This window comes from Oncorhynchus keta, chromosome 8, assembly GCF_023373465.1.
Source record: "Oncorhynchus keta strain PuntledgeMale-10-30-2019 chromosome 8, Oket_V2, whole genome shotgun sequence".
Taxonomy (NCBI): Eukaryota; Metazoa; Chordata; class Actinopteri; order Salmoniformes; family Salmonidae; genus Oncorhynchus; species Oncorhynchus keta.
In genome coordinates, this window is record NC_068428.1 from 43235141 (window position 1) to 43249771 (window position 14631).

General features: G+C 46.1%; 2 protein-coding genes and 1 long non-coding RNA gene across 4 annotated transcripts in view; 1 reads left to right on the forward strand and 2 right to left on the reverse strand.

Moving 5' to 3' along the window:
• Positions 1 to 14631, reverse strand: part of LOC127931308 (uncharacterized) — a 97531-nt gene that overhangs the window by 45639 nt on the left and 37261 nt on the right. The window lies entirely within an intron of this gene.
• LOC127931468 (uncharacterized) lies at positions 77 to 2596 on the forward strand. Its single transcript, XR_008141326.1, has 3 exons — positions 77 to 1732; positions 1953 to 1996; positions 2217 to 2596. It is a non-coding gene; the product is annotated as an uncharacterized LOC127931468 (long non-coding RNA).
• LOC127931466 (autotransporter adhesin BpaC-like) overlaps positions 8055 to 14631 on the reverse strand; it is a 17458-nt gene continuing 10881 nt past the window's right edge. Inside the window, exons 1-3 of one of the 2 annotated variants that reach the window (XM_052524322.1) lie at positions 9250 to 9413; positions 9104 to 9159; positions 8055 to 9022 (exon numbers count right to left, since the gene is read on the reverse strand). In XM_052524322.1, the coding sequence (XP_052380282.1) occupies positions 8376 to 9022; positions 9104 to 9159; positions 9250 to 9278 (732 nt within the window). In that variant the 5' untranslated portion in view covers positions 9279 to 9413 and the 3' untranslated portion in view covers positions 8055 to 8375. Of the gene's footprint in view, positions 9023 to 9103; positions 9160 to 9249; positions 9414 to 14631 lie in introns of those variants that run through there. The other variant, XM_052524323.1, reaches the window with a different exon arrangement.

Consider the following 14631-nt stretch of genomic DNA (forward strand, 5'->3'; position numbering starts at 1 on the left):
AGGTGTCAACCAATGAACTTCATTTCAATTGGTTCAATTTCCCAAATGCGATTAGGTGCAGTCATCCGTTGACGAATGTTGAACAACAGAGTTGAATGTTCGACATAAAAACACACACCAAAATAATTTCAACATTTGACAGAAAACAGACAATTGATGAATGCATTTTAAATTTCATACATGTTCATGCGTCTGTAGCTGCCAAATTCTGATCTTTTTACCACTGATTGGTGTTTTCACCAATCAGATCAGCCGTCTTGCCAGCAAAAGCCTTCTATTTTATGTTCACCAGCTAAAAAGTCTCCTATCAGATTGACCTGTCAGAATGATATCATGAATGATATCATCAATCCAGTGGCCTTTTGTTCTCATGTGTGTTACAGGAACACTGCTAACCCAACAACAGTACTCGGTGCCTGTACCACAGAAACACTGCTAACCCAACAACAGTACTAGGTGCCTGTACTACAGAAACACTGCTAACCCAACAACAGTGCTAGGTCCCTGTACTACAGAAACACTGCTAACCCAACAACAGTACTCGGTGCCTGTACTACAGAAACACTGCTAACCCAACAACAGTACTTGGTGCCTGTACTACAGAAACACTGCTAACCCAACAACAGTACTAGGTGCCTGTACTACAGAAACACTGCTAACCCAACAACAGTACTAGGTGCCTGTACTACAGAAACACTGCTAACCCAACAACAGTACTAGGTCCCTGTACTACAGAAACACTGCTAACCCAACAACAGTACTAGGTGCCTGTACTACAGAAACACTGCTAACCCAACAACAGTACTTGGTGCCTGTACTACAGAAACACTGCTAACCCAACAACAGTACTAGGTGCCTGTACTACAGAAACACTGCTAACCCAACAACAGTACTCTGTGCCTGTACTACAGAAACACTGCTAACCCAACAACAGTACGAGGTCCCTGTACTACAGAAACACTGTTAACCCAACAACAGTACTCTGTGCCTGTAATACAGAAACACTGTTAACCCAACAACAGTACTCGGTGCCTGTACTACAGAAACACTGCTAACCCAACAACAGTACTAGGTGCCTGTACTACAGAAACACTGCTAACCCAACAACAGTACGAGATGCATGTACTACAGAAACACTGTTAACCCAACAACAGTACTCGGTGCCTGTACTACAGAAACACTGCTAACCCAACAACAGTACTAGGTGCCTGTACTACAGAAACACTGCTAACCCAACAACAGTACTAGGTGCCTGTACTACAGAAACACTGTTAACCCAACAACAGTGCTAGGTCCCTGTACTACAGAAACACTGTTAACCCAACAACAGTACTCTGTGCCTGTACTACAGAAACACTGCTAACCCAACAACAGTACTAGGTGCCTGTACTACAGAAACACTGCTAACCCAACAACAGTACTAGGTGCCTGTACTACAGAAACACTGCTAACCCAACAACAGTACTAGGTGCCTGTACTACAGAAACACTGTTAACCCAACAACAGTACTCGGTGCCTGTACTACAGAAACACTGCTAACCCAACAACAGTACTAGGTGCCTGTACTACAGAAACACTGCTAACCCAACAACAGTACTAGGTGCCTGTACTACAGAAACACTGTTAACCCAACAACAGTACTCGGTGCCTGTACTACAGAAACACTGCTAACCCAACAACAGTACTAGGTGCCTGTACTACAGAAACACTGCTAACCCAACAACAGTACTAGGTGCCTGTACTACAGAAACCCTGTTAACCCAACAACAGTACTCTGTGCCTGTAATACAGAAACACTGTTAACCCAACAACAGTACAAGGTGCCTGTACTACAGAAACACTGCTAACCCAACAACAGTACGAGGTCCCTGTACTACAGAAACACTGTTAACCCAACAACAGTACTCTGTGCCTGTAATACAGAAACACTGTTAACCCAACAACAGTACTAGGTGCCTGTACTACAGAAACACTGTTAACCCAACAACAGTACTAGGTGCCTGTACTACAGAAACACTGTTAACCCAACAACAGTGCTAGGTCCCTGTACTACAGAAACACTGTTAACCCAACAACAGTACTCTGTGCCTGTAATACAGAAACACTGCTAACCCAACAACAGTACTAGGTGCCTGTACTACAGAAACACTGTTAACCCAACAACAGTACTAGGTGCCTGTACTACAGAAACACTGCTAACCCAACAACAGTACTAGGTGCCTGTACTACAGAAACCCTGCTACCCCAACAACAGTACTAGGTGCCTGTACTACAGAAACACTGTTAACCAAACAACAGTACTCTGTGCCTGTAATACAGAAACACTGCTAACCCAACAACAGTACGAGATGCATGTACTACAGAAACACTGTTAACCCAACAACAGTACTAGGTGCCTGAACTACAGAAACCCTGCTACCCCAACAACAGTACCAGGTGCCTGTACTACAGAAACCCTGTTAACCCAACAACAGTACGAGATGCCTGTACTACAGAAACACTGCTAACCCAACAACAGTACTAGGTGCCTGTACTTCAGAAACACTGTTAACCAAACAACAGTACTCTGTGCCTGTACTACAGAAACACTGTTAACCCAACAACAGTACGAGATGCATGTACTACAGAAACACTGCTAACCCAATGTAACAGGGTTATATTGGTGATTCCCCTTGCCACTTTATTGTTAAGCCAATGGGTTTTTGGTTTGAGTTTGTCTTGCCTTCACCTACTCAACATGGCATCTTATTGGCTGGTTTGCGTAGCTTGCTTACGAGGGGGGATGTTCCAGTTAGAATCGTCCCAGTGGAACAAGCACCAAACCAGCGGTAAGTTGTTGGTTGCAAAGCACCGTACGTCAAAAGTGATTTTATGCTCTCAAGTGATGATTTAAATGTACAATTTATATCAAATAGTTCGTAAATGTTATTCAAACATCACACATAAGATGCAGGGGTTTTTGGAGAATATTTGTTGTGCATTTTGTTGTAGAGAATTCACGCCAGTATTAGCTAGCAACTTACTGTGTCTGGTGGGGGGGGGGTTCATATATTTTGTACAGTGCGTGAGTGCAGAGTTGGATGGTGAGACGGGCATTGCATGACGTGCAATCTTGTGTCGTTCTTATCAGGTACATTGTTAAAGATATTATATTGTAATTGTATTATTTCGGTAACTGTCCCAGTGAACAAGCACCAAACCAGCGTGCGTGAGTGCAGAGTTGGATGGTGAGACGGGCATTGCATGACGTGCAATCTTGTGTCGTTCTTATCAGAATAAAGCTACATGATTGGTGCTACATATTGGAGTTCCGTGTCGATGACTGATGTACACAACGCCAGAAGAGTACTGTTACAGTGGTGCCGTGACTGTTCTTCTGGATCGGATCATCCTTCGTTGGATTTCCATCCCAGAACTTCGCCGTGGTTGCTGTTGAAAAATCAGATAAGACGTTGCTGGTGCAGTTTGGCGATATCGCATTTCGCCACAAGATGGCGCCACTAGAACGTTTTATTATTGCAATTGATAATTTCTCTGTCTGAGGCTCTTCACAGACAAAGGATAACTTTTGTGTTACTTGTTTATTTGTAATTCTGATGTATATCTGATATAAGTAGGGTGAGTTTTACCAGTGTACTAGATATAGGTGAAATTTAGGTGACATATTTATACATGTTTTGCTGTTTACATTTTCATTAGGGTGTTGATTTCCCATTGTTAAAATGGAAGGTGTTGGGAGAGGTAGGGGTTTCCTGTCATTTAATCTGTCACCATCTGTGGATAGGGGTTCAACCAAAATTCCAGTTACTTCTACACCTATGCCCAAACTGGAGGGTTTTGATGATAGTTTATCCATGGACACGCCCAAGGATGTGTATGAAAGAGGTTTGCCAAATACAGGGAGTGGGGAGGTCTCCATGGATTTCATAGCAGACATAGTACAGCAGATTGGTCATTCCATTGGGGAGAACATTGCCTCCTGTTTGGAGTCAAAGGCAATTGCTGGACATGTTGGGGACAATGTTATGGGGAGTGTATGCAGCTCGAGGGGTATGGATGTGTCAGGCCTGAACCTGGTATTGAAGTCTGATATCAGGGAACCGGTGTATTTTCGGGGGGATGGCTCTGAAAAGTGCACAGTGCATGAGTGGGAGGATATGGTCATGGTTTACATGCGTAAGAGGGGCGTGTCTGTGATGGACCAAGCAGTTGAGGTTATGGGCAGGCTTATGGGAAGGGCCCGCGATGTTGTTAAAGTTGGCATACGCAGCAATCCCTCCATTGATTCATCTAAAGGCCCGAGTCCCATCTTTGACATACTGAAACAACATTTTAGTGACACTGTTATTTCAAGCATGCCCCTTGCTGACTTTTATGCCACATTGCCTCTGACTGATGAACAACCATTTGAATATTGGCTCAGACTGAACAGGGCTATGGAGTTTGCAGAAGATTGTCTAAAGAGACAGAAAAAAAGTGTTGAAGACCCATCTCGTGAGCTCACAGTCATGTTCATCAGACATTGCCCTAACGCTGAACTGTCCCTTATCTTTAAGTGCAAGCCATTACAGCAATGGACCGCTGCAGATGTTCATGAGAGGCTGGATGAATACAGGAGGGAGCGGAGGTACTCTCACTTATCTAAGGTGACCCCAGCCATCGCAACAATGAAGCAGGAAGTTGGTGCTGTCATGCCGATCACCATGCCTGCTGTGAGGTCCCACATGGAAGTACCCAATACGTTGCCTTACCCATGGAACGTATCCTTGCCATGCTGGAGCGTGTGCTGGAGCAGAGGCCACAACAGTCTGACCATAAGTTCCAAAAAGGGAATAGGAGCAAAGTGAAGTCTAATGGGCCATGTAACGTGTGCGGGGATGCTGGACATGATACTTACTTTCACTGTAGGACCAATCACCTCTGCTTTCTTTGTCATGTAGCTGGCCACGCACGCTCTCAGTGCCCCAAGGCCGCAGCTCTGAGCACAGCTAGTGGAGTCCCTACAGTAATCACTGCTCAGCTTCCGGAAAACTAGTAGGCCTGCATGTAGAAGGGGAGAGTGTTGGGCCTTTTGTAGAGTCCCCATCAGTGAGAGCTGTTGATTTGGAGTCTGTATATAAAAGTGTTTGTGACGAAACGGAGACTGAGAAGAGTATCATAATGCAGAACACACAGAGACTTTCCCCGTATGATGATTTATTCTATGCCAAGGTGTTAATAGGAGGAGAAGTGGAAGTGAGAGCTATGCTTGACAGTGGGTCCATGGCTTGTACCTTGAGCTCTAGGGTCTTACCTGAACTGTTGCATGCAGGAGTGTTGAAAAGTCCATCATTGAGTCCTACAGAGGTAGTCTTGGTTGGTTGTGGTGGGTTGAAGATGAGGCCTTTGGGAGTATGTGAGCTGGAGATGGAGGTGTACGGATGTAGAGTCGCTGTGCCTACACTGGTGGTTGAAGGCCAGAGTGATGACCTCATCTTGGGCAGCAATCTCCTAAAGCACTTGATTCGCCACCTGAAGACGGATGGAGATCTCTGGAAGAGGGTTTACACTCCTGTGTGTGACGGGGGTGAGGAGAGCAAGCTAATCGAGATGATGGCTAATGTGGAGAGATGGAGAGACAGTGAAGTACCTGACAAAGTTGGAACTGTGAGACTAAAAGGGGCTGTGACTCTAGAGCCTATGCAGGAGCACTTAGTCTGGGGCAGACTACGAAACACTCAGAATCTATCAGCTGGCAGTGCTGTTGTCATTGAGCCCAGCAGTTCAAGGTCAACACCAAGGTCAATACTGGTAGGGAGGACAGTAGCTCTATTGCGGGGGATGGGTGGCTCCCTGTTAGAGTGATAAACCCTTCTCAGAAGACAGTGACATTGAGACGAAACGCCACTCTAGCCGATGTCTTTCCTTGCATGGCTCTAGAGGACTTTGACTGTTCGGGTGTGAATGATGGTTCATCAGCAGCTTTACAGCAGCAAGTGCAGAGAACGGCTGATATACTCACTGACTGCCAAGATGACTTGACACCGACTGACGGTTCCAGCCAACTTCACGATACTGACGGACCTGACAGTTCAAGCGAGCCTGAGGTCTTACGTGACTTAGGTTTGACTGATATTGATGTCTCCTCCTGTCAAGCGTCTCCTGCTGGTAAGAAGAAACTCACCCAGCTCATAGCTGAGTACCAGTCTATTTTTGCCAGGCACAAGTTGGATTGTGGAAAAGCTTCCGGATGTCTTCACCGCATTCAACTGAGTGATGAGAAACCCTTTCGGATGCCCTACCGACGCCTTTCACCAAATAATTATGAGAAGCTCAAACAAGCATTGAATGAGATGGAAGAACGTGATATCATAAGGAAGTCTAGTAGTGAGTTCGCCTCTCCCCTTGTCCTTGTATGGAAGAAGTCTGGAGACCTGAGACTCTGTACTGATTTGTTTGCTCAATGCTCGCACCATCAAAGACGCCCACCCACTCCCTCACCAGGCTGACGCGCTGGCTGCGTTAGGTGGAAATGCCTTTTTCTCGACAATGGACCTTACCTCAGGCTACTACAATGTGGAAGTGCATGAGGATGACCGGAGATTCACAGCTTTTACGTGCCCATTTGGATTGTACGAATACAATCGAATGCCACAGGGGTTATGTAATAGTCCGGCAACCTTTATGAGGATGATGCTAAACATCTTTGGGGATCAGAACTTTCTTAGCCTGCTGTGTTACCTTGACAATGTCTTGGTCTATGCGCCCACTGAAGATCTGGCTATACAGCGCCTGGAAATGGTTTTTGAGCGTCTCAAGGCTCACAACCTGAAGTTGGCGCCAAAAAAGTGTAACTTTCTGCAGAGGTCTGTGAAGTTTCTGGGGCATATCATTAGTGCGGATGGTGTAGCTACAGACCCTGAGAAGGTGAGGGCCATTACAGGAGTAACAGAAGCTGATCTGATGAAAGATGGCATTGACATTCCATCTCAGAAGAAATTGAGGTCATTCCTTGGGATGGTGGTGTATTATCAACAGTTCATTGAAGGTTGCTCGACCATTGCAAAGCCTCTCTTTGGATTGACTACTGGACACAAGGCTCCACGCTGGAAAAAGAAGCGAAGCTCACCTGTCAGGAAGTTGACGGCTGCCGACTGGACAACAGAATGCAGACTGGCCTTATTCAAGCTAAAGCAAGCCTTGCTGGACCAGGTTTTGTTGGCCCACCCCAACTTCGAAAAACCCTTTCTACTCTCGGTGGATGCATCCAGCAATGGCTTAGGTGCTGTGCTATCTCAGGTGCAAGAACCGGGAGCTACAGCGAGACCTATAGCCTTCGCGAGCAAGTCCCTCAGTTATGCACAGTCAAGGTATCCTGCGCACAGGCTCGAGTTCTTTGCCATGAAATGGGCTATCTGTGACAAGTTCCACCACTGGCTACGGGGACAGCAGTTCACGGTATGGACGGATAATAATCCCTTGACATACATTCTGACCAAAGCAAAGCTTGATGCTTGTGAACAGAGATGGGTCGCCAAGCTGGCACCGTACGAGTTTGACATTAAATACATCCCTGGAAAAATGAATGTTGTTGCAGATGCTTTGAGCAGAGAGCCCTTCGTACGACCCAGTGCACTCCATCGCCTGACAAGGGTCCCGTACGAGACCTTTTTGTGCATCTGTTACACACACAACCAGTAGGTCACATGGGGGAAGACGCAGTGAGGTTTTTTTGTTTTTTAAACCCAGTTTGCTGTTCTCTTGCGCTATATGGAAGGGAGTTCCAGCCAGTCATGGCTCTATATAATACTGTGCGTTTAATTTGTTCTTGATTTGGGGACTGTGAAAAGACCCCTGGTGGCATGTCTGGTGGGGTAAGTGTGTGTGGACTATGCAAACAATGAGGAATTAAAACAAGTGGTGTCAACCTTTCCTCAACTACCAGAAACAAAGGAAAACAAATCTGTTAACACAAGTGGTGTGAGCCACAATCCCTTTTTCTCCAGACCCAGTCTGTCCCTAATCAGCAAACACATGGTAGGCAGAACAGAAACCCACATTTAAAAGACAAGGCATTTTGGAAGTCAAATTGTTTATTGAACAAGTCATGCATGAGTAGCAGGAACACCAGGACACATCAAAATCATAACTGTACAACCTAAGTGTCAGCAACATTGGCCAAATCAGATGTAAAATTTAGTCGTATGGTTTTGAAAACAATTCATACCATTGTAGTGTTCACCCCTGTAAACAATTTGCATAACAATGCGCAAGTGAAGAAGATCCTCATTTCAAACAAACGCATTAGTTTGCATAATTCTTTTCTTCAAATGGAGGCACAGTAACAGGAGAAAGACGATTAAGGAGTTGGGCAAACCAAATTATGATCTCCCTATCTAGCTTGTTGAGGGGTCGGGCCGTCTGTTCAAGGCCGGCCGCTTCTGCAGAGGTGCGGGGAGCGGCGGACGCTTCTGCAGAGGTACGGTTGGCAGTTGCTTCAGCTGAGGCGCGGGCCGCTTCTGCAGAGGTATGGCTGGCAGTTGCTTCAGCTGAGGCGCGGGGGCCAGCCGCTTCTGCAGAGACATGGTTGGCAGTTGCTTCAGCTGAGGCGCGGGCCGCTTCTGCAGAGGCGCAGTTGCTTCAGCTGAGGCGCGGGCCGCTTCTGCAGAGGTATGGCTGGCAGTTGCTTCAGCTGAGGCGCGGGGGCCAGCCGCTTCTGCAGAGACATGGTTGGCAGTTGCTTCAGCTGAGGCGCGGGACGCTTCTGCAGAGGTATGGTTGGCAGTTGCTTCAGCTGAGGCGCGGGGGCCAGCCGCTTCTGCAGAGACATGGTTAGCAGTTGCTTCAGCTGAGGCGCGGGACGCTTCTGCAGAGGCATGGTTGGCAGTTGCTTCAGCTGAAGCGCGGGCCGCTTCTGCAGAAGCATGGTTGGCAGTTGGACCCGGCATCACACTTGCCAGGGTATTGTGGCCAGTAGCTTTAGCATTTGCTTGGGATCCAGTTGGTTCAGGTCCAGTGTAGGCAGGATGCCCATAAGCATCACCTAGGAAACAAAACATTACGGTAAAATACCAGGCTTAGGCCATTGGAACTGTGATTTGAATTAGTTTGAACCAAAACGCACCTTGAAGGGTAAAACACGTTGTCCCTCCAATTAGCAGGCAATAAATCCAAGAAACACTACAAAATATTCAGACAGGTAAACATCAATAACCAGAGAACACTTTAAGACAAGGTAAACCAATCAGATGAACGCATTGAAAAACTAACCTCAAAGAGAGTCCAAAAGTCACAGCCATTTTAGTGATCAAAACCACAACCGTATTCAGAACTAATGCTGAACAGACACCCTGCCAGAATATCCCTGTTGCAATGTCTAACAGCTGTTTTGGTTGCACCTCATAAAGGAATCCCAGACCCTTCTTACCTGAATGGCTAATTATGTACAGGTGTCAACCAATGAACCTAATTTCAATTGGTTCAATTTCCCAATTGTGATTAGGTGCTCTTGATTTCATGCAGCTGGTGTGCTGGAGGGTGGAGTTTACACATCATGGGCCAATCCGACAGTTTTAAAGAGTGAACTATACCCACCCATTCCAGATTGAGCCAATTGCAAAGATTTGTTTTGTACCCCATGGGGATTCCAACATACACTGCAAGGTGAAATAGAGTAGTATGGGCTAGGGCACGGGTGTTGTTAGGTTTGGTAAACGGGGATTTTGTATTGACGTGGGCCAGGTTAGAGCGAGGTGTAGGGAGAGCGAGAGGGACGGATAGGGACAGGTTTCTGCTCTGGCTTCTCATGAGTCTCTTTAAACGGGGGCTGTGGGAAGCCAGGCAGAACATGGTGAAGACAGGGAGAGATTGGGGGGTGGAAGGGATAGTGAGGAGGGTGGAAGGAGATATGAGGGGGAGGATGAAGAGGGAGGAGAGGAAGTGGGGGCAGCATGCTGCTCGGAAGAGGTGGAAGGGGGGTTTAGGGCTGGGTGTCATTTAGATTTGTAAGAGGATAGATTAGGGACGGGGAGATAGGGAGAGGTATTTTGTAGGGTGACGGGGAGGGAAGATGCTCCCCTGATGTTTTGTTTGGGGTTTATGTTTAGTTTAATTAGTTTAATTAAAATACCATTATTTGTGTATGTATGTAAATTATGAGTTGTAAAGAATGAATGGTATTGAAGATAATACATTATTTTTTATTTTAAAAAAATACACTACAAGGGGAAATAGATGTCAGAAATGCAGTGCTTTATCACTGTAAGATATCTGTCCAGAACCATATTTGCTTGCAATGCACATTATTGTATTATCAAATCATGCCAGTGGACTTCTGGTAAGTATGCTTTAGTGAGCCCCCGGTGATGTGTTGTGCAGACCTCACTACCCTCTGGAGAGCCTTATGGTTGTGGGCGGAGCAGTTGCCGTACCAGGCGGTGATACAGCCCGACAGGATGCTCTCGATTGTGCATCTGTAGAAGTTTGTGAGTGCTTTTGAGGTTGAAGAGGTGCTGCTGCGCCTTCTTCACCACGCTGTCTGTGTGGGTGGACCAATTCAATTTGTCCGTGATGTGTACGCCGAGGAACTTAACTTACTACCCTCTCCACTACTGTCCCGTCGATGTGGATAGGGGGGTGCTCCCTCTGTTTCCTGAAATCCACAATCATCTCCTTTGTTTTGTTGACGTTGAGTGTGAGGTTATTTTCCTGACACCACACTCCGAGGGCCCTCACCTCCTTCCTGTCGGCCGTCTCGTCATTGTTGGTAATCAAGCCTACCACTGTAGTGTCGTCCGCAAACTTGATGATTGAGTTGGAGGCGTGCATGGTCACGCAGTCGTGGGGGAACAGGGAGTACAGGGTTAGGGTTAGGGCTCAGAACGCACCCTTGTGGGGCCCCAGTTTTGAGGATCAGTGGGGTGAATACGTTGTTACCTACCCTCACCACCTGGGGACGCCCCGACAGAAAGTCCAGTATCCAGTTGCACAGGGCGGGGTCGAGACCCAGGGTCTGGAGCTTGATGATGAGTTTGGAGGGTACTATGGTGTTAAATGCTGAGCTGTAGTCGATGAACAGCATTCTCGCGTAGGTATTCCTCTTGTCCAGAACGGTTAGGGCAGTGTGCAGTGTGGTTGCGATTGCATCGTCCGTGGACCTATTTGGGCGGTAAGCAAATTGGAGTGGGTCTAGGGTGTCAGGTAGGGTGGAGGTGATATGGTCCTTGACTAGTCTTCCAAAGCACTTCATGATGACGGAGGTGAGTGCTACGGGGCGGTAGTCATTTAGCTCAGTTACCTTAGCTTTCTTGGGAACGGGGACAATGGTGGCCCTCTTGAAGCATGTGGGAACAGCAGACTGATTGAATATGTCCGTAAACACACCAGCCAGCTGGTCTGCGCATGCTCTGAGGATTTCGGCTGGGGATACCGTCTGGGCCTGCAGCCTTGCGAGGGTTAACACGTTTAAATGTTTTACTCACTTTCGGCTGCAGTGAAGGAGAGTCCGCAGGTTTTGGTTGCGGGCCGTGTCAGTGCACTGTATTGTCCTAAAAGCTGGCAAAAAAGTTATTTAGTCTGTCTGGGAGCAAGACATCCTGGTCCTCGACGGGGTTGGTTTTCTTTTTGTAATCCGTGATTGACTGTAAACCCTGCCACATACCTCGTGTCTGAGCCGTTGAATTGCGGTATAGAGACTTTGTCTCTATACTGACGCTTAGCTTGTTTGATTGCCTTGCGGAGGGAATAGCTCCACTGTTTGTATTCGGTCATATTTCCGGTCACCTTGCCCTGGTTAAAAGCAGTGAGTTCGCACTTTCAGTTTCTCAAAATGCTGCCATCAATCCACGGTTTCTGGTTTAGGAATGTTTTAATCGTTGATATGCATCATCAATGCACTTTCTAATGAACTCACTCATCGAATCAGAGTGTTCGTCAATGTTGTTGTTGGACGCAATGCGGAATATATCCCAATTCACTTGATGGATGCAGTCTTGAAGCGTGGAATCAGATTGGTCGGACCAGTGTTGAACAGACCTGAGCGCGGGAGCATCTTGTTTTAGTTTCTGTCTGTAGGCTGGGAGCAAGAAAATGGAGTCGTTGTCAGCTTTTCCCGATAGGAGGGCGGGGGAGGGCCATATATGCGTCGCAGAAGTTAGAATAACAATGATCCAGGGTTTTACCAGCCCTGGTTGCGCAATCGATATATACTGATACAATTTAGGGAGTCTTGTTTTCAGATTAGCCTTGTTAAATTCCCCAACTACAATGAATGCAGCCTCGGGATATGTGGTTTCCAGTTTGCATAGAGTCATATAAAGTTTGTTCAGGGCCATCGATGTGTCTGCTTGGGGGGTGAACAGAAGGACTTGAGTTCCTGTATGTTGTTATGATCACAACACGTCTCATTAACCATAAGGCATACCCCCCGCCCCTCTTACCAGAAAGAGGGTTGTTTCTGTTGGCGCGATGCATGATGAAACCAATATAGAGGTAAGATAGTTATCGATTTAATGACAACACACAACACGTAAATATAGAGGTAAGATAGTTATCAATTTAATGACACACCACATAAATATTTTAAATGCTGTTCATATTAATGCAAAATTGCTGTTTAAAAAAATATTTGTCACAAAAACAAGCATATCTGTGAAGTGTCAATGGAGCACTGAGCGTACCACAAGCTTTTATTTAAGCCTTTTACAGTTAATTCAGGTCTTGTCATGTTCATTTAGCTTTTTAAGACCCGTGGAAGCAACTTTGAAGACAATCACCACAACGTGTAAAACAAAACAAAAATGTTTAGAACGGGCTTCCTATTTCGCAACAAAGCATCCCTCACTCATGCTGCCAAACACCCTCGTAAAACTGACTATCCGCCAATTGACTTTGGCAACATCATTTACAAAATAGCCTCCAACTCTCAAATTGGATGCAGTCTATCACTTTTGGAATAACTGTCTTCAAAGTAATGACTCAGGACGTCGGGTTTGATATGAAAGCTTCTTTTAGTAATAATACTTGTTCACGTTACATTTAACAACTTTAGATTCGACAGAGCAATGGAAGTAAGATGCTAGTGACAGGTCAGCTTAATCACTTCGCACCTGCACATAACTGGCGCCTTATTTCGCATTCCCTGTCGCAAGGCTTTCTGGAACTTGCAGTCAAAAGCGTAATTCAATACTAAACAAGAACAATTACATAACTGTAAAGAAATATCTTTCGATACAGCTCAATGAATTAACTTAAACATTAACTCTGTAACACATTAAAGTTACAACAATCACAGTGCCATCCATTATTGTCACCAAAGCCCCATATACTTCCCACCACTGAACTGTACTCTCTCGTTGGCTGGCCCTCGCTTCATACTCGTCGCCAAACCCACTGGCTCCAGTTCATCTACAAGTCTTTGCTAGGTAAAACACCGCCTTATCTCAGTTCACTGGTCACCATAGCAGCACCCAACCGCAGCACGCGCTCCAGAAGCGACATCCCCCGGCGCCTCAGCAGAAGCGTCCGGCCCCAGCGCCTCAGCAGAAACGACAGGCTCCGGCGCCTCAGCAGAAGCGTCCGGCCCCGGCGCCTCAGCAGAAACATCAGGCCCCGGTGCCTCAGCAGAAGCGTCTGGCCCCTGGCACCTCAGCAGAAACGACAGGCCCCGGCGCCTCAGCAGAAGCGACAAGCCTTGAACAGACTGCCCGACCACTCAACTAGGGTGATCATAATTTGGTTTGGCCAAATCTTTAATCGTCTATATTTCACTGGTAACCCCCAAAGCCAATTCCTCCATTGGCCGTCTTTCATTCCAGATCTCTGCTGCCAATGAATGGAACGAACTGCAAAAATCACTGAAGGTGGAGACTCTTTATCTCCCTCACTAACTTCAAGCACCAGCTGTCAGAGCAGCTCACAGATCATTGCACCTGTAAATAACCCATCCATCTACCTCATCCCCATACTGTATTCATTTATTTATTTTGCTCCTTTGCACCCCAGTATCTCTACTTGCACATTCATCTTCTGCACATCTATCACTCCAGTGTTTAATTGCTATATCGTAATTGCCTCGCCACCATGGCCTATTTTATTGCCTTTACCTCCCTTATCTTACCTCATTTGCACACACTGTAAATATATATTTATTTTTTCTCCTGTATTATTCTGTATGTTTGTTTATTCCATGTGTAACTCTGTTGTTGTATGTGTCAAACTGCTATGCTTTATCTTGGCCAGGTCGCAGTTGTAAATGAGAACTTGTTCTCAACTAGCCTACCTGGTTAAATAAAGGTTTAATTAAAAACAAAAAACAAAAACTAGCCTACTGATCTGACGGCACTTGTTATGTTAACAATATCACTGAAAATGTCTAAAAAGAAGGACCAAGTGTTTTCAACAGGGCGGGATCAAGCTGATTCTACAACATTTTACAGAGGCCAGTTCATGAAGGAAGGCTTGGTCATTAAAGTTTTTTAGCATGCGTCTATGACAAATCAGGACAGGTCGTTTCACAGAGCAGCCATTACGAACACAGTCTGTAAAACGGTGATCACTAAGGTCATTACAGAAAACACCAGACTCATAACTATCAGGATTATTTGTGAGGGTGACATCAAGGAGAGTAGCCTTTTCTGGGTGTTTGGAGTCATA